The following is a 27982-nucleotide window of genomic DNA, read 5'->3' as shown; positions in this document are numbered from 1 at the left end:
TTAGTCAAACCTATGTGCAGAAGGTCAAGCAAGCATGGCAGAATGCCAACACGGGTGAACAGAGAACTCAGCTAGCTCCAACACAGAAACGAAGGTACAGGATATCCAAAACACATAGAGACATTGCCTGAGCACACAGGGAGTTAGAAATGTAAGAGCTCATCTGGAGGTGGAACTGGCAAAGGATGTGAAAAGCAGTAAGACGAGATTCTCTAAGTACCTTAGGAGCAAAACGAAGGGTAAGGAAAGTATGGTCCCATTCCTCAGAGGGGCAGGGGAGCTAGTGACATAGGACATGGAAACGACTGAGGTACTTTTTGCCTCATTTTCACTGCTATGGTTTTCCCTCAGGCCTCCCAGGTCCCTGAGGGGTCCTACTAACAGTCTGTGGGAGTAAAGCAGTACAGAAAGGTAGAGTTACAGATCACTTAAGCCAGTTGGCCATTCACAAATCCACAGGACTGGATGGGCTGCACAGAGGGATGCTGAGGAAGCTAGTTCTTAATCTTTCCAGATTAAGAAAGAAGAAAGCCAGGGAGAAAGAAAGGATATGATTGTTGTGAACTTGCTGTTGTCTTCAACTAATGGAAGAGCATAACAGCAGTGGTACCAGACTCTTCTCAGAAGAGCAGGACAAGAGGCAACAGACAAGTTGCAATACAGGAATTAACAATTAGCTCTAAGAAATGCCCTTTTTGGGGGGTGGGAGGGGAAGTGGGGTAGTTATGAAGGTGGTCAAATGGTGGAATAGATGCTGAGAGGGGTTGGGGAATATCCATCCTTAGAGACAGCCAAAACTTCACTGGACACAGCCCTGAGCACCCTGTTTCAACTGAACCTGCTATGAGGAGGACACTGGACTAGGTGATCTCTGCAAGTCCCTCCCAGCCTGTGTGATTCTACTATAGTGTTACTATACACTTCCAAAAGAGTTTACAAGACAACATGGTAATTATTTACATAATTATACAGTAATTATTGTAAGATATGCACCAATGATTTTGCTATGTAACATTTTTCCCTTGACTACTAGACTTTCTCTAGATTTGAGGGGTTTAAAGATACTTGTTTCCTTGTTTTGTTTTTTATTAAAAAAAAGGAAAAAAATAATATTACTGAAACAAACTGAACTTACACACTGCATTGTCCATGGAGAAACAAACATGATTAAGTCCTAAATGTAGCCTGTGAAACTCAGTCAATAACTACTGGTTGATCATCTCCACCTGCCTGAAGCTTAAGCTTCTTTGCTTTTAAGTTAGAACCACAGTTAGGCCGTTTATCTTCCTGTGACTTCTTCACCACTGAGTCTTGGACAGTCTTTGAAACAGTCTGAGCAGTTTCTCTGCTTCCTTTCGAATTCGAAGAATGAGTTGGTTTGGCCTGTAAGTGACAAACAAATCTGTTCAAATTCTAGCATTGCTTTCCTTCTTTTCAGCATTCCCACACAAGAGAGAAGATATTTACAAAGTCTATTTTAAATCTAGTTGATTGCATTACTATGAAAAATATATTGAGCAGATACCAAACTATCAAAATTATAATGGAAAGATACCTATATAGCAAGTCAGTACCGATATAAATATGTATATATAAATATGCATATATAAATACCCTGTAAACACTTTTCTTGTTTGTTATCCCTTCTATAGTTATGACATGTGCCTCATTTTTCAGCAGGCCTGCCTTTGGTCCTATCTTCAGGTAGGATATTGTCGCAAATGCTGTGAAGCTGAAGTCTTCCCTGCATAAACAAAACCAGTGTTACGAGGGAAGGTTGAAGACAAAGACAGGCTAGACCACACGGGAGAAATGGGATGCATTAAACCTTCTGAGTGATGTTTCAAATAGCAGCTTGGCTCTCCTTTATCTTTCCAAGTGGACAGCCAGTTAATTTAGTGACTCTAGTCAACACTTAACATCATTCAGTTTGTGGAACTTTACATACACAGAGATATGTGACCAGCAGGTCAAAGGAGGTGATCCTGCCCCTTTATTCTGCTCTCGTGAGACCCCACTTGGAGTATTGTGTACAGTTCTGGTGTCCTCAACATAAAAAGGACATGGATCTGTTGGAACAAGTCCAGAGGAGAGACACGAGGATGATCAGGGGACTGGAGCACCTCCCATATGAAGATCGGCTGAGAAAGTTGGGGCTGTTCAGCCTGGAGAAGAGAAGGCTGCGTGGAGACCTCATAGCAGCCTTCCAGTATCTGAAGGGGCCCTATAAGGATGCTGGGGATGGACTCTTCATTAGGGACTGTAGTGACAGGACAAGGGGTAATGGGTTAAAACTTAAACAGGGGAAGTTTAGATTGGATATAAGGAGGAAATTCTTTCCTGTTAGGGTGGTGAGGCACTGGAATAGGTTGCCCAAGGAGGTTGTGAATGCTCCATCCCTGGCAGTGTTCAAGGCCAGGTTGGACAAGGCTTTGGGTAATATGGTTTAGAGCGAGGTGTTCCTGCCCATGGCAGGGGGGTTGGAACTTGATGATCTTAAGGTCCTTTTCAACCCTAACTATTCTATGATTCTATACATGCACATGTCAGTATGTTGGAATACATGGAGGAAAATGAGGAAAAAAAGATGCAGTAAGCCTGCATTAGCCAGCCTGATATAACTTAAGACTTCATCTGGGCAGCCCCATTTACTCTGCTTATCCATGGAATGTAAATGAGACTCCATATAAACAGCAGACCTCTCCAAAATGAAGCCTGCTGCAGATTTAAAGGTTCCACCTGGATACAGAAGACCCCAGTTTTTTAAAACTGCAAGAGATGGAGCATTTCAAATGCTCCTCCAACTTATGTTTTAACATTCTGAAGTTGAAATACATTAATCTTTTGAGATTTTCTGAATACATTAAATGCATCTGAAATAAAGGCTAAAACTGAGACTACAGAATGTATGCAATAATACTGTGTAGACCCAACGCCAGAGTAATGACAAATGACTAGTAGATACTAAAAAAAAAATAAAAAAGGAAGTTGTCATCTTACATACTTCAGATACTGCTGCAGCAGTAAGTGGGCAATAATTCTCTCCAGCTCCTCTCGAGGGTACTTGGGTGGAATAACTTCAGGCACCCTCAGTTTTGCTACACCTTTCCCAGACCACGCATCGATTAATTTCAGTGGGGTTAGCTTCTCACTCATGTGTTCAGCCTGCTCAAGTATCTTGATTAGATCCCTGCAGTATCCTGTTATATCCATTTTCTCGCATGCTACAAATAAAAGTGAAGTAATATTTAAATAACCAATTATTTAGAGTTATTTAGATAGTATCCATATATACACTAGGTGTACACATATATATGCCCTTTTATATATTCATAGATATGGACGTATATCTATAAATACATATCATTGTGTCATATAATAGTAATGCTTTTTTGGTTTTGTTTTCAAACTATAACTTAACAAATAAAAGCTATAACTGTCCCTCTGTCAAATCAGGATTTGTTTTTACTCAAATTTGTATTTATGTTTCTACTTCATTATTAAAACTCCAGTCCTGCAAATGTTTTTGTATGTATTTAACATTACAAACCACACAAATTATTTCAAAGAAGCATTTACAAACTGTAAAATTTCTAAGGTAACTTCTATGTTACTCTGCAGCTGGATGCCTTTTCTTCACCCATAATATTTATTATGAAATATTAGAGAACAAAAAGGAACTGAAGACTGTAAGTGAGACATTTCTTCTCTCAAGACAGTTATGGACGAAATGAGACCAAAAATATATTAAATTCATACAAATAAGCTTCATGATGAATAATTATTCTGAGCTCCAACACATCCATGTAGTTCATAATGATCATGCTTCTACTTCATGATCAGATTATGACATAGAATTACCCAACTGCCTCATCCAATACTAAGAATTAAGTACTGAACAGCCAGTACTACTGCTAGGTTTCCTCAGACCTTGCTTAGATATCCAGAGACCCTGGGGGTAAAACCAGCAGTTAACAGGACATATTTCAACTATATTTCGTCACATGGTTCCTGTGAGTCTTGGGTACAAGCCAGCTCCATACTCTTCTCAACCTCTGATCCCAGTATAAACTTTAACTAAGCTCTATTTCCAACCAGAACAAGACATTGTTACTTACACAAATTTGCAAAACAGGTTTATTATATAGATGTATAGTTAACTTTATAAAGAAAAAAGAAGCTGAATATCTTTGTTTACCTTGCCCCTCCAAAAAGTGTACAGGGAAATAAAGTCTAGTTATGAGATCAGCTTTGAATATAGAGGTGTTCCTTAATTTTTCAAGTGTTGATCTCTAGATTATCCAAATGCTTCACAGGTATGTGGTATGAGGAGATGGTATTTTTTACATATTACAAGAATTCACTGGGTCCTCAAAGAAATTTAAGGTGGTTTTGTGTGTTCAGTTAGAGATGCCCAAGATCAACTTTTTCCCAGCACTCCTTCCAGAGTTTTCTAGATTTAGATGGGGATTCCTATTTTGAAATCACAGCTCACACTTAGGAAGTCCAGCAAGAGATACTTTATGCATCTTCAGAAACTTAATGGCTTTCTGGATGAGTACCAAAAATGACAGTTAAAGCAGGCAGTGATCACCCATGAAAGGTAGTTTAAGCTAGCTACCCAACACTGCCCAGGATGGTTGTGGTCAAAGCAGCGAAAGAGCTTATGCCCCAGAACCACATTCTGCCGAAACCATCCTCCTTTACCATGCAGCAGATCTTGTTTCCATTCATCTTCCCAGTTCCCTCTATGTCCAGCCCATATGCCTTCCCTCTTACGATCCCATCTTTCTTTCAAAGGAAGAGTGCACACTAGACAGCTAGCAGTTAAGGCTAACACATGGCCAAATCTTGAATTAGTGTGCTCAGCTGTTCTGCACAGGTACGTCTCATGAGCATGCAGCACTGAAATGCTCAGAGGTTTTAGCAGGCAAGCTGTAAGAGGACACATGCAAACTGTGTGTTCTCACAGCCTAAGTGTGAACAGTTCTGCATGCTGAGAGCAAGAGGCTCCCTCTCAAAATAAAGCTTTAACACCCAAACAAATCCTGAAACAAACCCCGACACATGCCGGAATTGTTTTAAAACAGGTAAGCCAAACTCCCTCTTGCCCCCACTTCACTTCTGGGAACAGGTGACTAGCTGAGCCTGAAAGATACCAAAGCGTCTGGCCCCAAGCAAAAAGCAGAAAGGATCCTACTAAACACCCTGAACTCAGCAGTATTAAGTCATAAAAGCTTGATGTTCAGAACAAAATTTGCACATTGGAAACAGGCAGTATTATGAGCACACTTCACAGAAGTTGCTCACACTTTTTCTAATGTAGGTATTTCTTTAAGCCAACCTTCTCCATGGTCACCATCCCTGGTTATAAAAACAATTTACTTACAGCTCTCCCTACAGCAGTTATCACACATTTTGTTGCAGTTTGCAGAATCCCATACTTCATCAAAATGGTGGGCTATGAGGACTCGGCGACACCTGAAATAGCAGAAAGCAAATGACTATAGAATATAAGTGTATACACCTGTGTTATAAATCATGAAACTGGCAAAAAGAAGGTCCCTTGGGTCAGCTCATATCTTAAAACAAGCATGAGGGAAAACAAATACTGCTACACAGTATTCCCTGTCCGCTGTGTTAATAGGAATAACCAGCAGCTTTTAGTAATAGTGAACACCACTGTAGGAACAGATTGGTTAAAACAGAAAAGTAATCTGCAATTTCTACAGAAGAAAAAAAATCATAAGAATATGGACTAATTCTTAGTCTGAGGCCAACAAAGGGTACACTGAATGCCCAGGTTACCCACAACACATATACAAGTGTTTTCCATTAAGTATTGCAAATAGCTCAGTGCAGCAGATAAAGCACATGTGATTCCTGTATGGCCACTGAACACTGGTACCTTAGGAGTAAAACCCAAAGCATTCCAGTTTTCACTCTGAATGGGATTTATAATCGAAACAGTGTTTGTCAACAGATGTTTCACCTCAACATAACTGCTTCCAGAACTTTATCTGAAGCTGGCAAGCAACACACCAACAGTCAGTTATGTGCAACAGTACATGTATTGAGCAGCTAAACCACAAACTCCAAACTCAAGAGTCTGGTACAGTAGGCAAAAACCCCCCTTCCCCCCTCTGTTCTGAGGGGGGAGGGAGGGAGGAGTTTCTTTGATTTATTGCTGGCTTTTACTTATTTTGTTTGAGTGTTTTTAATTGTTTGTTTTCAAATGCCCTCTATAAAACCTCACTAACTGGCCTACTTACAAACTAAGCAACCAAACCACCACAGTAACTTACTTCTTCAGATTCTGGCAGTAGGACACCATATTATACAGCTTCTCTTGCCCTACATTTTCCATCACTACCATTGAGCTGATTCTGAATATATCTCCAAAACCATAATACAAAATGCAGTCAGCTTTTTGGTCATCTCTGCCTGCAATGCATTAAAAAAAATAACAACAACAAAATAAAATTAGAAGAGGTTTATTTTAAGTACAGCTTTTTTTTGGTACAAATATCACTCTTATCCGGATGGGTTTCTGCAACCCCTACATAGAGAGGACATGACGGTAATAGAGTATCAAGCATAACACACTAGGCAACAGAACATAGCATGACACAGACTAGAAATAAAATAGCCGTAACAGCTATTAAGTGCTGCTATACACTGATCAATCCTTAAAATTCCCTGCTCCAGACTCCCCATCCTACTTGTGTTTCTGTGGCTACTGAAATGCATACAGCAATTAGATATCACCTAGAATCAATCTGAGCAGGTCACACAGCCCCACCGCTACGCAAGGAAAAAAAAATCCTTTCTATAACATACATCTGATCAGTCAATGTCATGTTATGAAATTACTCTGGTAACCCACAGATGCCACAAAAATCAAGTAATTGAAACAAATGCTGAGTAAACGGCTGGTTAGTTTGCTTCAAAGCCTCTTTACAGAGGCAGAGTTGCATTACACACTCTGGAACCTGCCTCAAAGACAAGACACTTCACACAAATGACTGAAATCAAAGTGCAATTTTTTTTTTTGTTTAATGAATGGAAATGGCAGCTTTGCAAAAGCCATTTCCTACAATACCTGCACGTCCACTTTCTTGGTAGTAGTTCTCCATGGATTTGCTCATAGAATGATGAATTACAAACCTCACATCAGGTTTATCAATTCCCATGCCAAAAGCAACAGTTGCCACTACAACCTGAAAAAAAGATTAAGAAACCATCAAGGTATCAAACCACAATTTGTTTAAATAAACCATAGGTCTGTAAGAAATATCTACTTAACCTGAATCTGATTTGCTGCCCATCCTTTATGAACTTTGCTCTTACATTTAGCATCCATGTTTGCATGGTAAGTCCCTGCCTTGATTCCCAGTTTCTGCAAACTCATAGTAACTTGCTCAGAATCCTTCTGAGAAAAACAGTAAACAATTCCTGCACAAAAGTGAGAGATGCCTTATTGTAATGTTTGAAAAAACTCACAACAAACAATCCCCAATACTTAAAAACAACTTTGAAATTGTTATTAACTTAAAAATAAATAAAACCCAGCAAACAGTCTTTGTGTCTATTCAGTCTCCAGTATGGTAGCCATGAAGGAAACTTCAGTTCTTGGCTTTGCCTTGTAGGCTAAAGAGAAAATATGGATAGCAATCCAAATAATTATAGAAGCATTCTATGTTCAAGGATGACAATGGTTATTAATGCTTACGTAAAGAGGTGCTGTTCATTATGATGTCTCACCTGATGTTCCAGATATATCTGGTTTTTGTCATTAGTCAGCCTGGGCTAAGTCAAGGATTACACACAGAGCCACATGATTTGTGATCATCTTAGCTCAGTTTGTCCTCAGGGAGTTGCTCGTCACAGACAGAGTTCGATAGCAGAGCCAGACCGCTGATCTGGAAAACTGGGTTCTGGTGCCTTTGTAATATGGCTCTCCTCTTATATTTGTACTACATAATTCATTGATTACATAAAGTCCAACTTTTACAGTTCTGCTTTCATCACAGAAGTGCAATTCTCCCCAACACGCAACTATTCTGGGCACTGGATAATACATGAATCTTGTGATCAAATGTGAAAAAGAAGTGCTCAAGATAGTAAGTATCCTGACACACAGATACTAAATAACATAACACGATTTAAGAACATGTAAGTAACCTTTTCCGAGCCCTGTTTTTACAAACTTAAAAATTGCTATTATTATGCAAACGTTGCTCTATATACATTAACATTATATTTCAGTACTTCAGAATATATAAGCAAAATGTAAAGACATTTAAACACTAATGAATGAAAAGAGTAATCGTTCGAGGTACAGATCTTACTAAGTTTCATTTCTTCTAATGCTGGATGTTTAAGGTATGGTGAAGGTAAAATTTCTCTACAAGTTTCAGGATTACTCAAAAACATTCCTGTAACACTGAAGATTATAAAAAAATACCTTAAAAAACCAAAACAAAACAAAAAACCACATTTTTTACCTGAAAGTCCTTTGTATCTTCCGTTAATCATCTTAACTATGTCCTCAATGAAATCTTCATTATTTGAAGGCTTATGCCGAACCTCAAAAATACAACATACACGTATCAGAGCTCTTCAAGTGGGCAAACAGTCTGCCAAACAATCCTATTTATTCTACTTCTTCCAGTACAGTAAAAACAACTGTTCCGCACCAAAATTATTATATCCTATTTGTGCACAGTCAGATTACATCTCAAAAGTCCACAGAAAAAAAAACAAAACCAAAACCACAAGTTTTCCCATGAAGAACAATAAAAGAACCTGTGGCCAAACTGAAAACACAACGAATCACAACGCTTTGCAATCATATGACTTATTTTCCAACAGGTTGCAGTAGTCTGTTACCTACCTCTCCCCTGTATACATTTCTATCTGCTAAGCCTTGCCCATAGAGACAAAGCAGCCCGAGTTCCTCTGCAGATGACAGTAAATTCAGCAAGATGAGGAGATGAAAGAACACCACTGCTCAGTTGAAAAGCTATTTATTATTAAAATGTATAATTGAAAATTAAGACATACCTCATAGTAAAGATTGGGCCGGTTGAAAGAAGCAGTAAATGTAATGCATTTTTGAACATGCAAAATTTTCTGAGCATCTTTTAAAACATGATTTGTAGCAGTTGCTGTCAATCCAATCAAGGGAGTATTGGGAAACTGTCTTTTCAAGATACCAAGAGACTTGTAGTCTAAGCAAGAAAACAGAAAGGGGAAAAGAATTTCATGTACCACAGATTCAAAGTTAAAAAAGATATTAATGTAATTCAGGTAGATAGTATTCAATAGGGTAATACTGCAATAAATGTTATTATCGATCAGTTTACTAAATAACTAATTTATACACCCAAATGAAGTAATAAGAAGGCTGCACTTATCAAAACAGATGCTTTATCTTCTAACTGAGTTTTACAGAAGCTGCCCCAATTCAAAAGGCGAAGCATATTGAAATAGAAGTCCTTAAGAAGTTAGAAAAAATTAAGTGTCATGGCATTAACAACCATTCAGGTTATTTTTCAGGTCCGTTTTTACAAACAACTTTCCAGTAACCACAGCTCTGATAGTAAACAGTCAATATGGAATTTGGATACACAGACCAGAATGTACTAAGGAAAGATTCTAAAGGCTCAGTGCTGACAATCACTTGCTGCCTTAGAAGAGAAATGCATCCAGTGGTACAAATTCCACATTGCCTGTTCACTGGCATGGCTCTTTGCTCAGACATCGCTTTTTAACAAAACTGCAAAGGTTGACTTTACATCACTATTGCTTCAAATCAGGTTTTCTTTCAAAGGCAGAGTAACCAGTAAGTAAGTCTTCTACAACAGACAAGACAGGAAACAGACTGAAGTGCACCTTTTTTTTCCCCTTGCAAGTCAAGGGCCTTTAGAAGTGATCAAAGCATAGCTCATGAATTTACAGAATGCTCTAGCTCTTGTCACCCAAAGTATTACAAAGTGGTATACAGAATGACATATTTTTCATGTAGCATTAGATTAAAGCTGATTGTATTGTCCATATTAAATATGGCAGCCAAAAACTTTCATTTTATTAAGGTTCCAATTAAAATAGACTGAATTAGGAGTTTTTCAGAATACTGACAGAAAAATCTACATTGGCATCATCCCCCATTTGCATGAACTTAACTCCTGGACAGGGATATAGTCATTTGTACATTAAATTTAAAGTCCTTGAGCTAACACAGGTATTACACTAAGTATTTGCTTCACACATAAGAAAGCACTTGGCTTTATTTCAGGCCTCATTCAGTATTGATGCCTGAAACTGCAAACTGGAAACTGGATTTCTAATGAGCATACCAGGCCTGAAGTCATGGCCCCACTGACTACAGCAGTGGACCTCATCTACAGCGATGCGAGCAAGGCGCCCTGCTTGATAAGCCTTCTCTAGCTTTGACATGAACATTTTGCTTTTTGCAATCTTCTCCGGGGTCACATAAATGAGCTTCAGTTGGGAATTTCTGTTTAGCATTTCGGTATGAACCCACTTCACATGTTCCTGTTCAAAACAAAAGGAGAAATCAGGGGCTAACAAACTAGGACAACTTGCCAGCTATGTGCTGTGATAATGTGAATAAGTGTCTTGTGTTCTTGTTTTAATAACAAGAACACATTAAACCAACACCTTTAATGGAATAAATAGATTTCATGGGGCTATTTAGAGGATGTAAAGTCCCTTTAGCTGGTGTGTGTTGTACATTTTTACTGTTTCTAGACTTAAAAAAAGGCTGGAGTGGGTGACTTTTTTGTCCATTAGTAACATGTTGAACAGTGCAGGCTTTTAAATATAATTATTTATCATACTTTTGGATAGGAAGCTGTTTGACCCAGAGACCAAGAAGCAACTTATTTCCCAGTCTGCTATTAGTCAATTACTTTCTACAGTAAGTCAGTTACTTTTTACATATTTTCCTGACTAGCAGAAGGCCATGGTCATTAACTTCTACATGACGCTGGGTTTGATAGTTTAGTGGCTTGATGCAATGTGCCAAACTTGGAGCCTGCTTTAAGGTAGAACACTTTAAAAACTCAATAGTAAATACTACAGTCATGTACAATAAATTATTTTACACTTGTATTACCACAGGTGTGTTTGTTACATTATAGTTTATTGGAAAAATACTGATACCACATGATGAAGGAAAGACAAATATTCAATGGTTTGCTTTTTCAAAGTTCTGTGATAGATTTTCCAAATATTAAAATTAATATTTTATATATAGTGATCCTCTACAAAGACTTATAGTAGTGGTAAGTACTATGTAACAGTTTACCACCCCTTATGAATTGTTAATAACCTCTTAAGAATCTTAGCACAGTTGACAGAATAGCATCAGCTGATGAAACTGTGCCATTCATTCAGTAGTCATAAACAATGTGCACAGAGGCACAATGTCAGCACATACACCACAAAACCCATGAAGATGTGGCAGTTAAACATACCTTACTGCTTGAGGCATTTAATAAAGTTGCAGAAATACCAAGCTGTTCCAAAACCATGAGCTGATCTTCCATAAGTGATATCAAAGGACATATCACAAGTGTGAAACCTGTAACAATCAGTCATTGTAAACTGAACAGTTGAGATGTCACAAATATCTCCTGTAATATGTTTTACTAATGCACCAGCCCTGTCCTGAAGGAAGTGCCAAAAGTGAGCTTAAGCTTCATACACACAGTAGCAGATTCCCTTCCTATATAGCTGACAAGTGACTGCTAGGCCACATGGAGACACTTCTTATCAGGTGGCCATCACATGCAACTTCTCTTAGAATCTAGACCACAAACATCTGAGCTGCAATAAACAGAGAAAGAATTAATATACAAAACAAAGAAAGTTGAATTCACATCCGTGTCATGAGGTGCTAATTTACAGTATAACTAAGCAATGCTAGGTGTTGATAAATTATGTATTTGTAAATAAGTAAAATTACATGCAACTGGATGGATTATTAAAAAAAAAATTTTTAAAGACCAGAACTGGACACTTATCTTTTTAAATGAATATACAAAGGCTCTCCCAAATCATCTGAAGCTAAAACTTTAGAATGGAAAAGACAACAGATATTCATACTTCGATAACTTACAGTCAGTACATTGATTAAAAGAGAAAGAAAGGAGAAGTAATAAATGTTTAAAAAGTTTTTTCAGTGTTTAGAGGAACATAGATAAATTACTTAAATCTAAATTATACGTAAAAGGCACATTCTTTTAAAGCTACTATTGCTCATTGACAGAAAATAAACAGAGAGAAAAACAAGTGTTTCTAGTCCATTTTTGCTGTTTTTCTCATACACTGATATTACACACCAATATAATGTTCATTCTCCAAAGAACTACAAAAAGGAGAAAATAAATCCGGTTGTCTATATACGATCTTTTCTTCCCTTACATACCTTCAGAACAGACAGCTGGCAACTGGTAACAAAGGCTCTTTCCACCACCTGTAGGCATGACAAGAAATACATCCTTTCCTGCCATTGAAGCATTTACTGTTTCAAGTTGCAAGGACCTAAACTTCTGGAGTTTAAATTTGCCCCGCAGTGCTGTGTTTAGCTTCTCATACCATGGAAAATCTGTTAAGGGAAAAAAAAAAGAAAGCAAAACATGTTTCATAACAAGTTAAAATACAAGAAAGAAGGACAATTTACATGTACAGTAACTAAATCTGGAAGCAACACAATTTTAGATCTGGAAAGGTGTTCAAAGATTCAATAATGGTACACAAAAAGCCACACACAACCTGAGTCTCTATAAACCAGTTTCTAAGGTGGACCTTTGAAAACCCTATGAAATGTAAATACAATCCACCTCCAGACTAAGCGTTCTCATTGCACGTAAGTATGAACTAGTGTGAAAACACCCACAAGCAGATGAAGCACCTCAAATTGCTAATGAGCAAGTTAACTGCTTAGTCCACAACTAAATGGAAATCAGAAGCCGACCCTGAAAATAAATAAAACCAGAGACTGAGACCTGCAACGGTTGCCTGAACATCTATCTCCCTTATACAAATGCAGTGAATACAAATAGTATGATAAAAGCAGGGCTAACATTTTTTCATATATTTCAGTGATAATAAGCATTTGTTTTAAAAGGGGGGAAGGAGAAGTTTAATCACCCCCAAAATAATGACCCCAACATTCTTTTCTTCACTAAAGACTGCTTCATTTAATGATGTAATACTGTAAAAACTTAAATGATGCATCAAGAACAGTATTAACCATTTTCACATTATTAAAATTAAAATGCAGAACAACTGGGGAAACTCCAGGCTACACCATGCGCAGCGCAAGCATTAACCCTGGGACTTGAGGTTCCAAAGAGCACAGCTGAGATCCAAAGCTCTCTGGAACCAAGAAAATCCTCCCACTGACTTCACTCAGCTTTATACTGGGACCAAATTTAGGAACAGCTCTTATTCAACATGTACACAGCACCTGATTGCAAAGATGTTAGTTTTCAAAGCATAGGAGGAGAGATTTAGGCACAAAGCTATCCAAAACAAATTGATTTGTTCAATAGCATTAATCTGCAATTATAAAGTGTCAGTATTCTTACATATGCAGAACACTTTTCTCAAGCACAAATACGGATTAGACTACAAAATTAATTTTTAAAAAAGAAAACAAAAAGAGAATACACACAATAGATAGAGGCAGAAGCTAGCAACGTGTTTCCAAATTGCAAGTGAAATAAAAGAGAGGGAAAAAACAGTAAAAGGAACAGAATTTAATTTGGTTAGGCATAACATGGTCAAGACCCACCAAGTATCCAGGAGTTCAGTTAATGTTTAACTTGAAAGACACCACTTCCAAAAGAACAGAAGCCCTCGTATCACCGTGAGGCACTTGCCACTTAGACTAACTCTACCATACTAATGTATTCTACATTACTTTTGGCAGTCAGCATCCATCTAATCTGCATTAGTTTGGTAACACAATGAAGCTACATGACCCACGGCAAACACAACCAATGTCCTACCCACTCAAGCGAGAAACACAAAGACAGCAAGAAGCAACTTTGATAAATCGAAACTGTTATCAAATCCTGAAAAGATCCAGAGTAATTACTTTTAGAAGATAAACAGGGAATATAAGTATGGCAGTATATCCAAATTTATGCTGGGATTCTTACAGCAAATCCAATCAAGTTGTGACTTTGCATCAATAGAAGAATAAAAGTAGTTATAAACAGGCCATTCTTATGTTAATTCTGCCCAGAAGAACTCAGATTAATATTTATGAATGTCCAGGGGGTTACATACAAACATTACCCTGCGTAATGAATATGACAGGTCACCCAGCTGAACAAAATTAAATAGGACAAATACCATTACCCAAACAAAATTCTGTATGAACACATTTTTTTCCCTACTGAATTAGTTTATTTCTATATTAGAATATTTGAATTTGTCCCTGCAAACCTTTTTTGTTCCATGCCTCAGCTGAGGTTTCAGTGTCTTTACTTCCACCTGCCTCCAAGTCTCCTGAGGACTGCTTTATCAGACTCTTTATTCTCATCTTCTTTTCGATGAGTTCTTGCTGTTTATCTACAAGCTCCTGAATTTGCATCTCCACTGCTTGCAGCTCATTTTCAACGGAGACCAGTACCTCCTCCAGCACTGAAGGGAAAAGCAAGTTAAAGGCAATATAGAGACTACAGTAACATGTTAATCCCAGTTTTAAATGATATTTTATTTGATTTGTTGATTGAGATAAAAATTAAAAACAAACCAAATACACCTACAGAAACAAGAAAGCCTGACAGGCCCACTGATGAGATTATAGCATCTAATATTGCATATGCCATGTAAAAATACTTAGCAAGACTAACAACATATTTCTTACATTGGTAGGTCATATATACACAGCTATGCTGTAAGTTTTCATTTCCGATATGGTGTATTAGAGATACGCAACACTACCAATGCCTTCATTAGTAAATAGAGAAAAAGTATATTAAAATCCACTTTCCCAAAAGCAGTGCCTCTCCAGAGAAACACTTGAAATTATTTTCTTTTCTGCAGATGAATATTAAGCACTGAAAAGCACATTGCATAAGCCCTGATATTAAAGCTGTACTACAATGAAGATGAGTACTCCAGCCAATAAAGCACACTGCATAAGCCCTGATATTAAAGCTGCACTACAATGAAGATGAGTACTCCAGCCAATTCCAAGGTGAGCACATTAGAACATATTTATTAGAAAGCATTTACATGTGAGAAGCACCATGAACCTCAGCAAGTAAAGGTTTTCTGAAGGCAGAAATAGTGTTGTTAACAAAAAACTACATTTTAGGCACTCAGATCTCCCTCCTATGCAGAACCAGAGAATCTGCTGAATGTCAAGGTTTGAACACAGAGGACAAATGCTTTTTCAAACACAAGCCCTTCTTCGTATCTGAAAAACCTGAGGCAAATACTCCCCAAAATCTTATGTTACACAAGCGAATCTTTGGTGGGAATTTGCCTCTTTACATCCTAATATGCATGTGTGTGAATTACAGACTGTGTTGTAGAATCCAGTCCCCAGGGTTTAAAAGAGTAATTAACACATACCACAGTATGCCAAGCAGATGCCACTATTTCAGAGCCAGGTCAGAAAAGCATAAGAAGAAACGTTTTCCTCCTCACTGCCCCACAAAATACAAGATTTTTGTCCAAGCATAGCAGGTATGATAATGTGCTTACGGAAGCAAAAACGTATGATATAGAAAAAGATATCCTCATTACAAACGGCAAAAAATGGGGATGTTTGTCTTCCTAAATGCCCACTATTACACAGCAGGAAAGAGCTGAAAGTATCTTAAAATATTAAGCATATTTTCAAATTATTGAAAATCAAATAATTTCTTTGACAAACCTGCTTTTGTTTTACTTTTTATCTAAGCAATAAAAAGTTATCCAGTAAAAGAACTTTTCCTTTAAATCTGAAATATAATAGCATAAACTCCACACACTCCTTTCTGCATCCATCAAATTCATATAAATAGCAGTAACATCAGGTGATTGTGTCTGTTAGGTAAAGTATAGCAAAATGAACATATTGAATAGTAATTTTGGATTACCTTCAACAGCTGCCATCTTTGGAGGCTGGAAAATGTTGTTATTCTTAGGAGACTTTATTTAATCGAACAACTATCACTAAGAATAAAATAAATAAATAAATAAATAAAAATTATTCCATGAGTAATCCTTCTAAACTTCAAAGAAAATTACTACGAGATTTTTCATTAATAGACAAGGTCTTAACACAACGGTTTAAGCAATAGTTCCTTAATCTGCCTATATAAATAGGCCTAACTAGACGAAAACATGCTTTTTTCATGCTGCGAAAGGGAGAGATACCAACTCACATCCAATTCCTCAGGCTACAGGCTAAACGAAACCCAGTTAATTTTGACCAAGTCATAAATTTTCTGTGAAAGGCACTGTCTAATACAGACCAGTCATTCACCTACTTTCGACATACTTCGGGGTTTGTCTCTTCAAAGACTTAAAATTTATTTTTTGAGCAATGTTCTTTCTCATATTATATGCTAACAGTACAAAACCCAAGAAACTTGATACTGTCTCACTCTTGCTGAATTCTGAATTTTTTATTATATACATGGGAGCCATATCTGAGGGAAAGTGAAAGGGTACAAATTCAGCCGACTATCACTATAAGCAGATTCTACCATAACAAATATTTTACTGCATTCCAGTAAATGAGGGGGAAATATATATAAAAAAAGAACATGTGACTAAAACATTGACTTTGCCAGAAGAGGTTATTTTTAATTATAAGTTAAAGGCCCACACTTCAGAAAGATGATTGTTGTATAATACAACTCAGCAGTGTCCACATTATATAATTCGAGTTACACAGTTCTGCCTTCACACCACCTGTCACCTGCACAAATGTATTTGTAAATATGAGTCTCCCCAAAGTACAGAGCAAGCAGGGCCATTCCAGAAAAAGCAGTAGGTGTGGAACAGACACACTTTGAATGCATTACACTTCTAGGAAACACAAACCTCACAAATACCACTAGGCTGACAGCTAAGGAGACATAATCCATTTTCTTATCCAAGGAGTGTACAGAGAATGAAAATTACCTATGAATGTTTCCCTATGTGCTGCTGAAGTTCCATGAGTCTTTAATTTGGCTTCTGTCTTGGGAAGTAGTGCAGTGTACCTTATAATTAATTCTGTAACACCACTGCCACCAAAGACCCCCCAATTACCATTTGACTCCTCAAAAATGCAGCTCCTAAGAAACTGAATAAAAATTAACACATTGCTTATAAACTATAGTGGACAAAAGGCAAGTGGAAGTACCTTGTCCATCCAACAGTTTTACCTCTCTGTAAAAAACCAGCTGAATTCCTGCCAATTCATCCCATTACAGCCTTTTTCTTAATAGCCCACCAGCTGGGGGAGAAGAGACCTCTAAGCAGATACGTGATGGCTGTGTCTAAACCAGGACAGGTTAGTAACCAGCATCGCTTTTCACTCTGCACAGACTTAAATCAGTGTCCCATCACTGGAAGCTTTCTCACAACATCTTCTGCCAAGACTCCAAAATGGTCCTATTCTAAGAAGTGACATTAACAGATCATTATCAAACCAAGAAATCACAACTTAGGGTGAAAAAAAAAAAAAACCCGACAATACCTGCACAAGCAAGATGTGTCACCTTGGCAGTAGTTTAATCAGAGGTATCTAGAGGAGGGCCCCAAGGATAATAAGGGGCTGGAACACCTCCCATACTAAACCAGGCTGTGAAACCTGGGGCTGTTCAGTCTGGAGAAGGCTCAGGGGAGACCTTAGAGCAATCTTCCAGTACATAATGAGGGCCTACAAGAAATGGGGAGAAGGGACTCTTCATCAGGGGCTGTAGCAATAGGACAAGGGGTAATGGGCTTAAACTTGAAGAGGAGAAGTTTAGGTTAGCTATAGAGAATTCTTCCTTGTGAGGGTGGTAAGGCACTGGCACAGGTTGTCCAGAGAAGCTACCCCATCCCTGGCAGTGCTCAAGGCCAGGCTGGACGGGGCTTTGAGCAACCTGGTCTAGTGTAAGGTGTCTCTGTCCATGGCAAGAGGTTGTAACCAGATGGTCTTTAGGTCCTTTCCAGCCCAAACCACTCTGATTCTCTAGCCACCATGCAGGTGAAGCGGGCGGCAAGGGGGCTGCCAACGGCCTCAGCTCACACCGCTTCCTCCCGCGCGACGGTGTCAGCCCTGGGGAGCGCCGCGCTCACTCCCTCCCTATACAAACGGTCAGTGCCGGACCGCGCACCGCCCTCCCCGCTCCCGCGCACCAGCACCAGCACCAGCACCAGCACCAGCACCAGCACCAGCACCAGCACCAGCACCAGCACCAGCACCAGCACCAGCACCAGCACCAGCTCCCAATTCGCACCTGTACCGCCGGCTCGCAGGCCATACCCCCTTCCGCTTCCGCTTCTTCCACTGCCGGCATCCCTCTAGCCAATCGCCAGGAAGGTGCTGGTGCAAGGGTGGCCACGTGCATCCCCTATCCCCCAATCCGTGCCGGCGCTGCGAGGCTTCCGTCTGAGGTAATGAAAGCAGAGAGGCGGGCATAGCGACGGCATGCCGTTCGAACAACGCGGGTATCGATTGGTGCCGGCTCCTCCAATCGGCGACCCCCTTTCAGCCGGCGGCGAGGAGAAGGGGGCTGCGTGTTTCCGGAAGACGTGGCCGTTGCCGGCTCTGTGCTCCGCTCCCGTGTCCCGCTCCTAGTCCTGCCGCCACTATGATTTCCCTCTCCGACACCCAGAGTAAGAGCCGCACCTCGCTACCGGTAGTCCGCGGCGGGAGGCGGGTTGCCCACTGTGGGGCTAGGGGCTGCCGTGCCGGGAAGCGGGGAGGCGGGGGCTATGGAGGTGTCCCGGAGGTGGCCGCGCAGCTTGGAGCGGGTGCTCCCGGAGCCTACCGGGCCCTCATTTGTGGTTCGCGCCTCCGCGGCATGTCCGTTGCAGCTGTTGGAGTGGCTGGGGCTAAGGGCGCCGGGCGGGGCCGGGTGGCGGAATGCGCTTCTTTCTCGGCCCACGCCCGCTCGGTGTACAGGCTGGGCGCGGCGCCGGGAGGGGAGTCACTGAGGCGGGTCCTGGCCTGTGCAGGTGATGGACAGCCATCGGTACACTCGTTTGTCACCCCTCGGCGGTCCCCGATGAGCACCGGTTGGAAATAAGCAAACCTGAGGGCGCAGGCGGGGCTTTCTTAGCTGCCCTTGTCGGTATTGCTGCTTTGTGAGGGCTGTCAAAACCGCGCTGGTGCCGGCCTCGGGGCTAGTAGCGGTACCGTGAGTTGTGGGTAAAACAGGATGGAGGGGTACAGCGAAGCCCCTTGCGGGACCGGCTGTCCCGTCCTTTGGAGAGCAGCGGCACCAGCGCCGCCGCTGCTGGCGTTTGCCTTGGGCTGCGAGCTCCTGGGTGCTGGAAGGGATGCTGTGGTGTGAGGATGGCGAGAATGAATGAAAGATGAACGGTAAGCAAAAGTAGCAGTTAGCTGAAATCTTATACTGTTCCTGCATGTGGACATTGGTGGCTTTGAATCACTTAATTGTATGTTTTTGGCTTGACTGTGTTCCTCTTGCCTTCCTGTTATAATGCTGGATGTTGGAAGGTGACAGAGGGGGGCTGAAAGTGAAGATACTCAGTCTGAAGTGCAAGAAAGAATCAGAATCATAAAGTGATTTGATTTGGAAGAGCCCTTAAAGACCATCTGGTTCCCAACCCCCCTGCCATGGGCAGAGACACTTTCCATTAGACCAGGTTTCTCAAAGTCCTGTCCAACCTGGTCTTGAAGAAGTACTTTTATGTAGCTATAGTTTTGCTAATAGAGATACTGAAAGGGAAAATACAACTAAATCAAAGTGAAGAGGTTCCCAAGAGCTTAAACTGCAAGTTAAAGAAGAATGTTTGGCCTTTGATTTAAATTAACGTCTTGCATATGGTGCATTTTTGGCACAGTTGCCGTGAAAGGAGATGAATATGCTTGATAAGCACCATAGTATTGGTTATGAAGGAGGGTAAGTGCAAAGGACATAGAAATGAAAATTAAAAGAACTAACTTTAACTGGATGGTAGGACAGCAGGAATGGAGGTGTTGGAGAGCCATTCAAGGCCAAGGACGAAGATGAGCAGAAAAGCAGGCTAGCTAGCAGCATCCAAGGTCAGTGATTTCTTGAGAAAATGAGGTTCTTTGCTCTGTTAATGGGATGGGTACTAACCCTTGCGGTTTATTTTTAGATTTCCGATTGGTTAAACCCTTGCGGCTTTGCTTTTGCCCATTCCCCTATTTTCTTGCCCAGGGTATTCAGGGAGAGAAAAGTTCCTCATTTGAGAGCTTCAGCTAACTTCAGTACTGACTGTTGGTTTTAACTGGCAGAGCCAAGAGTAGGAAGTAAAATACTGCAGAATTTAGGGTGTTTTAGTGTTTGAGTTTTCCACTATTTTTCCCAAATTCTGGAGATATTTCACCAGGTATTTTTAAGCTCACTGCTGTTTGGAAAAATATGGAGTTAGCCGCCATAGAGTCACTGGTGTGGTAGTGTGATTAATATCTGAAGAGGACCACTGTTAGATGATGCTTGAAAAGTTAAATTTGCATCTGTAGTCTAGAACTTCTTAAGTGATTCATGGAATGGTGTATAAATCACCAGTAATTGCAAAAGAATGCACTTAGTATTGAAAAAATAATTTGGGGAAAACTAAAAAACACAGCTAGAAAAATAATAATTAAAAATGGGAACTTCATATAGCCTATAAACTGCTTTAATGTTTTTCTTCTGAGAGCCTATCGCAGTCTCATTATTTTGTACACAAGAGATAAAGGATGTGCATTGTCTACCCTGAACTTTCTCAAGCAATGTATCTTCATTTTAAGCCTCAGTGTTTACTAAGCTGTTTTGGTATAGTGCTGCAGTAAGCTTGCAGAGATTACAGGGTTTCTGCAGAAAGGTTCAGGCAGCATTGCTCTCTTCTCAGTACATCAGAATCACTTTTAAACAATCCAGGTCAAATGTCACATGGGTAGTATGTGTTTCTGCATTTCTAGGCATTGAAATGTTGTATTTGAGTAATACAGGAAGGCTCTTCTGATGCAGGAGAAAGCATTTCTAAATGGTTCACACTTAGAAGAATTCCTTGTTCATTGTTGCACAGATTAGGTATGATATGTCAGTGCTTCCCCCCTGCCTTTAAGAATGCTAGTCAAATATATTTCCAAATTCTGATACTAACCAAGTCAGTAATACCTTCTATTGAGAGATTGGGAATAATAGTCCTGGACCACTCCTTGAAAGTGAAACTGAATCTGTTGTAGCAGTAGGTGATTGCAAACATGTTTCAAATGAATACATGAGAAATGTCAGAGCAGTAATTGCAGCAGCTCTTGCTAGTTGGCCTCTGCTTTCTTGCTAGATGCTACTTTGTGCCATGTCTGCTGAGGGAATGAATACTCACTTCCCATGACCGCATATTTATCTTATTGGCAGCTGATAATTCCCTTGGAGTTCTGCCACCAAGTGTTTTCCTCCCAGAATACAGATTGTTTCTGCTCTTCTAAAGTATAGAGTACTAGAGAAAAGGGCAGGCTGCAATTGTTATCTTGCCTTCAGTCAGCAGACTCATTGAAAATACAATTTGCAATTCCATTTTTTGTTGTAAACAGGTATTGAGAGTGTCTGTAGTAAATCAGCTGTGGCAGGTTACTAAGTATTTCTGATTCTGGGTGGTTAAAATGCTCATAGCAAAAGCTTAAAGTGGCAGACAATACTGTAGAACTACAGATTTAATACCATGTTGTCTGCAGCCTTGGTGAAAGATGAGCCCTTACAGAAGTTAGGGAAATTGAATGGTGCTGTAACAAATCTGTTTGAGCTGTTTTGAAAATTTTTTGCTATAAGTAAAGGGAAGTTCTGAAACAGGCAAAATGATACTGCTGAGCTCTTCAAGCAACAGTGAATTATCAACTAGGTCTAAATTGCAATCAAAAGTGCAACCAAAATACATTTGAAAGTAGATCTTGCAGACAATAGCAGTGAAGGCTATGATAGTGTGGGTGGGGTTTTTTGTTTGGTTCAGGCTAGACTATACAAAACTACTGGAATCTTCAAAAGATATATATGCACAGACAAACTGGGCTAGCAAGCTGCTTGTAGTGTTACGGCTGATTTTGTGTCTTACAGGTTTCTAAATTCTCTGATGACAGAGATAGCAATGTAAGTGCATGGATAAATGCAAAGGCTGTTGCAGCCATGTTGCTGTTGTTGCTGTTGTTCCTGTTAACTTCACTCCCGTGCAGTCTTTGTGAAAGTTAAAGAAAGGCCTTAGAGGTTTAATTTTAAAAGTAAGGTATATATTTTTAAGTATGATCTTCAAGATACCTTTAGAGGCTAGTGTGAAATGGTGGTTTTAATCATAGCTTGATTTTTTTAGCCCAGTTTCTCAGACAAGCCTCCCATCCTACTTTGCCCTTCCAGTGTTTCTGGAGCAACCTTTACAGACAGGAAGAATTCAAAGGTACTCATGTCTACGAGTTTTGTGAAAGCTGGCAACTGGCTGCAGAGCTAGGCTAGTATTTTATTGCTGTCAGTGCAGGTGTAACTTGGTAACAGCCTACAGCATTAATCTGAGTTGTGTTCAAGCCAGAAGTTGGGGTTGTAGGACTTCTGTGCAAGATTGTGGGGGGTGGATGTGAGATCTCAGGAGGATGGAAAGGACTGGGTACTTACGTTACTGTGGTAAAAGTAATGGGATAAGAGTTGCAAATGGAAAGCAAAGTTTCATTATCTGTTCATGAAACAATTATTTCCTTCAGACCAGCAGTAAAGCAAAAGGGATGTCTTTATGTGTGTGTATATATGCACACATGTTTTTTTTGTAGCATCTGATTCAGTACATAGTGCCAAATACATACTTTTTTGATAAGCAGCTTCCAAAGATCTTTCTGATATTGAAGTAATTGGTGTCTACAAGAATTGCTATATTTGTACATTCAGGAATGTTTTAGGTGGTCATAAAATAGGTTGAGTTTTTCTATAAACTTAAAATATCTGTAGGGTGAATGATGTAAGGTTTTCACAGTTTTTATGCATGAGTTTTTCCTGGTACCGTGTTTTGTTGTATACCTAAATCTGTTCCTTTTTCAGAGATTGGAATGGGACTAACAGGCTTTGGAGTGTTTTTCCTTTTCTTTGGAATGATACTCTTCTTTGACAAAGCTCTTTTGGCTATTGGAAATGTAAGTGCCTTCTGTTTAGTTTTAGATTCTGCACTGCTTAGAATGAAGTATATGATATGTTAAAGAAACATTTTGTCAGTTTGAAACTGGATCACAAAAAATACTGTGGCAATTTTTTATAAAGGAAGAGTTATGCTCAGTGATAAATCATTTTTCCTGATTAAAGTTAGAACAGTTCACATGAATTTAAACGTCGTACCTCCGGGTCAGGCCTGCAGTATATTGGTCAGACAAGAAGCAGCTTCTTCCACAATTGTTATGCTGCTGCAAATATGACTTTTAGATTGGCTGTGATTACTAATGCTTTCTTTTTTGTGATCTTGTAGCTGTCAAACTTACAAATATATTTGGGTAAGAATAGTATTCTGTATATGGTAGCAAATTTAGCTTTGTTGTACTTTATGACGAAAGAAAGGAGTATGACTTGCTGATAGCTTGGATTCAGAAGAGCCAATCACCCTTCATTGTAGAGAGATTTAATATCTTTCATTTTTACCAAATCAAAATTTTCACTTAAAGAAGACTAGAAAATAAATTCTAGTTCTGGTACACAAAATTCCCAATCCAAAGCAAATAGAAAATGACAGTATATTTTCTGAATGTGATAATCTCTGTGCCTCTGATGTTTTCGGCTTCACCAGCCAGCCAAGAGCACAGCCTGGTAGAGGCTTGCATCCTCTTTTTCTGATGCCTTAGTCTGTGGTCAAAATTAGTCAATTTAATTCTGTAGCAGCACAATCAGATGCTGAGATTCCCTGAAAGAAGATTAAAAAAAAAATGTGTATTTGAATTTGGGTACATTAGTTTAAGGATTATTCTGAACTGTCAATAAAGCATATAGTGGAAGAGTAAAAAATATTGCTTATTTTTCCTTTTTCTAGCATAAGGCAGAAATACAAGATGCTGTTTAGGGAAAATGTTGAAAACTTAGGTAGGAAGAGACAATGACGGGTTATGACAGATTATGCAAGAAAAGTTGCCATATCCTTAACAGAAACTTAAAAAACCATATATGTATCAGAAAGAGGAAGAGGTGGTAAGAAAGTGGTTTATTAAATAATATCTAAAATGTACAGTTTATCCATAATATCAAGTAAAATCTGAGTTACTCTCTACTTCTCACCAAAAATGTTACCTAGGTGTATGCTTGCAACTGGAATAATTGCAAGTCCTGTTGATAAAAGACACTGAAAGTAGCTCTAACTAGTTGGGACTAGTGGAAGTGTTCAGAATGTACTGGAACTAGTAAACAGTATACAAGAGGAAAAAGAAATAAAGGTAACTGATAATGCCCTTCAATTGTTCTCATTTTTTGGCTTTTCACTGTTTGGTAGATTAGTACAAGATGTTGAAGATGTCTTTGTGACAGAACAGAGGTGCTTCTGTAACATGTCTGCTCTCAGCCTTTATGAACCTTTGCTGTCAGCGGTGCTAAGCTTCAGCACTGCTTGTGAATAATGATTGTACTTATATGGTAGGACAGATAAAACTGTTGTCACCAGGTCTTTTTACATGACTGTACTTGTTGGAGACCACAAAAGTAGACTCTTTTCAAGCAGCTGAGAGAAGAGTTCTGAATGTTAGCTAGAAATGCTTTAAGACTGACTTGACAAAAGATTACTAGTAAATTCTTGAGCATCGCTTGGTGTTAAGACAAGTTGTGCAAGAAATGCAATTAGTTATGAAGAATTAATTTTTTTATATATGTGTACATCCTAAACTTATGAATGTAATTAGCTTTTTTTTCTTTTCTAGGTTTTGTTTGTGGCTGGCTTATCTTTTGTTATTGGTTTAGAAAGAACATTTAGATTCTTCTTTCAAAAGCACAAGATGAAAGCAACAGGTTTTTTCCTTGGCGGTGTGCTCATAGTTCTCATTGGTTGGCCTTTAATAGGAATGATCCTTGAAATTTATGGGTTCTTCCTGTTATTCAGGTAAGACTTTCAGAATACTTTTCTGTATTGGTGTATCTAAGAATAAATATATGACAGGATTGCAGTGGTTTTTATTTTGTCATTTGTTGGGGTTTTGTTGTTGTTTGGGTTTTGGTTTGTTTTGTGTTTTTTTTTTTGTTTGTTTGTTTGTTGTTGTTGTTTTTTTTAAGGATGCATCTGCCTGAAGTGAGACGCACAATTATTAGTTTACCCTGGTTTAAATCTAGAATATCTCTTCCTTCTAGTCTTTAAGGTGCTGCCACAAGTTTCCCATCAGAAGTTTAGTCTTTTGCCGTACTTTCACATGCTCAGGTTGCATTCACAGGAGAAGACTATTATGAGACAGTATCTCTTGTACTCTGAGCTGCTTTTGGAGCCTTGTTCAGATTACAGGCATCCAAGGTTATGGCTAGCAGTATTATCCTTCCTGTACTGATTATTCCTTATTTTTTGCTACAGCAGTTTTAATTTGTTACAAGTGGTTTGTGTGCCCTGCATCACAATTTACTGGACCTCTGAAATGATGCAGTCTCTAAAAAAAGAAAAATAAAATCTCCAGGAAAAAATTACTAGTATTGATATTACCCAGCAAATTGTTCTTAACCAGTGCAGTGAAGAGGATGATGACTTGCAAAACTTCACTGTTTCATTGTGGCTGAAATCTCATTACACATTAATACTTATTCTATGCAGGGAATGTATAGCTGAACAAGAGAGAGCTCAGAATGCCACCACCAGCTGAATTGCTGTGATTGACTGCAAACAGCTGAGGTATTGCCACAGAAAACTTGTTTTCCTGCTGCACAGACCAAGTGGACAGTGCAGGGGGCTACACCATAGCAACTGTGCTAGGCAACACACTGACTTGTGATTCAAATCTCTGACTTTACGTGATCTGTGAAATAAGTAATATGCAACTGTCATGTTTTAATTTTCTTTAGTTAATGTAAAGAGTACCATATATAGTATCAAAGGGAATTATTCAAAATTAGCCTCAATTGTTTTTACATTGAGTATTGCAATAATATATTTCTTATAATGTAAAAAGCAGCTGTCTCTAAATATGTATGGTAATTTTCAGAAATGAGTTGGGAGTATGAGTTCTGTTGACTAAATTGGGTATTCTTTCTTTAGTTGGGTTTTTTTTTTTTTTGCTTTCCTTTTTGAAGAGCTGATTGAGAGTCTCTAGCTATGAAGAAATAAGTTCATTTAAAAATAAGGTGGTTGTTTCCTTGTTTTCTCCTTTCCCTGCTGAATGTATGTTGATGTATTTGGTACAATTAATGTGCTGCTAACAAGCTGCAAGATTTTATGTAATCTTGGTTTAAAAAAATCTCTCATTTCTTCACTTTACAGCAATATAAGAATAGTTTAATTATAAAAACTAATACAGCCTTCTGATATCTTACCTAAAGGGGGTTCTTTCCTGTGGTGGTTGGCTTTATTAGAAGAGTTCCAGTTCTTGGCTATCTCTTGAATTTACCTGGTATAAGCTCGGTAAGTGTTTGGTACTTCATGGAAAATTTGAAGTTTGTACTGTTCTTTTTTATTCCATTATTATAGCAATAATAGAAATGCATCAGAAATGAAGCAAACATAAATTCAGAGCAGTGATTTTGAGTGTATTCCCCTACTAATTCTTGCACAATACAGACTGCATTCATTCCCAGCAAGAGGCTTCTAGATGTAAAAGGAACAAAAGGACACCTTTGGAGAAGCTGCCCCTACTTAGGCACTGTGAAGTGGGAAGAGCCCTGGACTGGCATTCAGAGTGATGGGGTTCTGCTTCCTGCTTCACTGTTGGCCTTAGGAGACCAGACAGGTGAATCAGGCCACTATTCTGTGCTGCTTCTCCTAGCTGTACAACAAGGAGACCACTGTTTTTCTTCAGATGATATTTAGATATGTTCATGAAAAGTGGCCTGTAAAAGCAAACTGTGTAGGTCAGTGTTAAGGTGTAGCTTGTGTGGTGAATCTAGATACTCACGATGCATAATCATTCATCAGATATATTTATTAAGGCCCACTGCACCAGACTGTCTTGCTATTTACTAAGATTTGTATTTTTCCAAATGCAGTTTTACATTTTCTTATCCAAATAGCCAGGGATCTGAAGAAAATTAACAGGTGGCAGAAATATGTTAATCTAGGATGTTTCAGTCAACTACTTTTACTGTGCTAATTTAAGTATGCATTTTAACACAAGCATTTTTAACCCTAGTTTTGAATGCAATAGTTTTAATAGCTACTACTAAAAAATTAAGGGAGGGTGTAACTTAGATGTTTTTTTTAAAAATTAGTGTTCAAGATCATCTGTTCCAGTCTTACAGTTAGGCCAAGTTCTGGCTCATAATTCATGATCAATTGAATGTTTCATTTGTCAATTGATCTTACTTAGTCATATTTAATTTGATCATAATGGGGTTAAAACTTGTTTTTAAAAGATAATTGTTAATGTTTTATTCAAAGCCTACGTAGGCTCAGAAGAGAACCCACAGTAATGGTCAGTTGAAATATCTTACTTGGTCTACTAATGCATGTGTGGCTGATACTGTATTGTTTTGTTTTAATCATTAAGCTAGCAGTGTTATCTGCATTCTTCTATTTCCTTTTTCATCCTGTTGCATCTTCATGTTGCACTGTTAATGTCTATATGAGAAAAACATGTCATGCAGAAACACAATTGCAATGTAAGATTTTTAATTTTCATCTCTAGTGCATCTTGATG

At 38.9% G+C, this 27982-nt stretch overlaps 2 protein-coding genes across 4 annotated transcripts; one reads left to right on the top strand and one right to left on the bottom strand.

Annotated features, from left to right (window-relative positions):
• Window positions 1–9: 9 nt before the first annotated feature.
• On the bottom strand, window positions 10–18510 carry RECQL (RecQ like helicase). Of its 3 annotated transcripts, none has more exons than XM_061363857.1 (15): window positions 18474–18510; window positions 16134–16209; window positions 14488–14685; window positions 12458–12637; window positions 11505–11611; window positions 10362–10560; window positions 9067–9233; window positions 8508–8589; window positions 7307–7455; window positions 7103–7220; window positions 6306–6444; window positions 5390–5481; window positions 3005–3224; window positions 1615–1744; window positions 10–1383 (listed from the first exon to the last, which is right to left on the bottom strand). In XM_061363857.1, exons 2-15 carry the CDS (start codon window positions 16147–16149, stop codon window positions 1195–1197), a joined length of 1986 nt encoding a protein of 661 aa, XP_061219841.1. In that variant the 5' UTR covers window positions 16150–16209; window positions 18474–18510; the 3' UTR covers window positions 10–1194. The 3 variants fall into 3 exon arrangements, with proteins under 3 accessions (XP_061219841.1, XP_061219842.1, XP_061219840.1); XM_061363858.1 differs by lacking the exon at window positions 18474–18510 and adding an exon at window positions 17390–17560; XM_061363856.1 differs by lacking the exon at window positions 18474–18510 and adding an exon at window positions 17167–17330.
• On the top strand, window positions 18505–27957 carry GOLT1B (golgi transport 1B). The gene is made up of 5 exons (XM_061363859.1): window positions 18505–18852; window positions 23229–23320; window positions 25076–25254; window positions 26670–26751; window positions 27724–27957. Exons 1-5 carry the CDS (start codon window positions 18828–18830, stop codon window positions 27730–27732), a joined length of 387 nt encoding a protein of 128 aa, XP_061219843.1. The 5' UTR covers window positions 18505–18827; the 3' UTR covers window positions 27733–27957.
• Window positions 27958–27982: the final 25 nt, after the last annotated feature.

Source organism: Neopsephotus bourkii, unplaced genomic scaffold, assembly GCF_033783945.1.
Source record: "Neopsephotus bourkii isolate Nb327-2 ecotype Australia unplaced genomic scaffold, CSIRO-AGI_Nbou_v1 NB_1183, whole genome shotgun sequence".
Lineage (NCBI taxonomy): Eukaryota > Metazoa > Chordata > Aves > Psittaciformes > Psittacidae > Neopsephotus > Neopsephotus bourkii.
The sequence above is the reverse complement of the archived record's forward strand: the minus strand, read 5'-3'. Positions and strand labels throughout refer to the sequence as shown.